The sequence below is a fragment of the Ciona intestinalis genome, unplaced genomic scaffold, assembly GCF_000224145.3.
Source record: "Ciona intestinalis unplaced genomic scaffold, KH HT001084.1, whole genome shotgun sequence".
Classification (NCBI taxonomy): Eukaryota; Metazoa; Chordata; class Ascidiacea; order Phlebobranchia; family Cionidae; genus Ciona; species Ciona intestinalis.
In genome coordinates, this window is record NW_004191405.1 from 1 (window position 1) to 904 (window position 904).

General features: G+C 37.9%; 1 protein-coding gene and 1 long non-coding RNA gene across 2 annotated transcripts in view; both read right to left on the minus strand.

Moving 5' to 3' along the window:
• Window positions 1-96: 96 nt before the first annotated feature.
• Window positions 97-781, minus strand: LOC113475615. Its single transcript, XR_003397370.1, has 2 exons — window positions 616-781; window positions 97-355 (listed from the first exon to the last, which is right to left on the minus strand). It is a non-coding gene; the product is annotated as an uncharacterized LOC113475615 (long non-coding RNA).
• A 70-nt stretch (window positions 782-851) lies between these two features.
• LOC101241943 (creatine transporter-like) overlaps window positions 852-904 on the minus strand; it is a 5,938-nt gene continuing 5,885 nt past the window's right edge. The window contains exon 12 of the mRNA XM_026839961.1: window positions 852-875. Within this exon, the coding sequence (XP_026695762.1) occupies window positions 852-875 (24 nt within the window). The remainder of the gene's footprint in view (window positions 876-904) is intronic.

Consider the following 904-nt stretch of genomic DNA (forward strand, 5'->3'; position numbering starts at 1 on the left):
GATAAATTTGATGAAACCTGTCACTCTTCCTTTACCATCCCGCAAGCAACCCTACCATATGTATGCGCCACAGCTGCATACATCAATGTCATAAACTTTTGCAAATTGAAACGATTTGTATGTATTAGCAAGTACAAGGTGTATCAAACCAAATACCTGTAATCAAATACGAGGTTTTTCAAAGTAAACTTGGGTTATAACCACTACGGTTGCCCCGCCACGCTTGGATATATCTCTTTATTTCTTAACACTGAATACAGAGTAAGTAACAATAAGATTCTTATACAGAAGTATCAGTATAATCACTCTGTGGAACAAGTGTAGTACCCTGGTATTGGAACGCTTGTATCCATTTCTGAGGATAAATTACAAAGGTATTCAATATTTGTATTTTATATGGATGAGGTTCTACATCTATACCCATCTCATACTTGGGAATTACGTCACACTCAATAATATAGATTCTATTCTATAAGGGTGATGGCTTCAGTGAGGCACACCTGAGACCTGGGATGTAGGTTTTTTAGGGTGCTATGGAAATTAGGAATGATGCCAGAGTTGTCCAATCACCAAACTTAAATAAATGTTTGAATCGAGACAACAAATCCAACTCACCTGTTTTAAATTTCCCTCTTGTTTCCATAGAAACACGAACGCACCAATAGGAATGCATAGCATCGATGATGCGGCTAACAACCAGCCAATTGCATTCGCCCATGTAGGGTAAACGTATTCACCCACTGATAATGGCCGCCATTGTGAACAATAGAAACAAAATATCGCCTGAAGGGAACTTGATGTTTAATATTAGTTTCCCCAACCCAGTGGTCACTGATAGAGTGACTGAATTGTCAGCAGTACAGAAAAATAATCACCTACAAAGTTACATACATGATAACTTGTA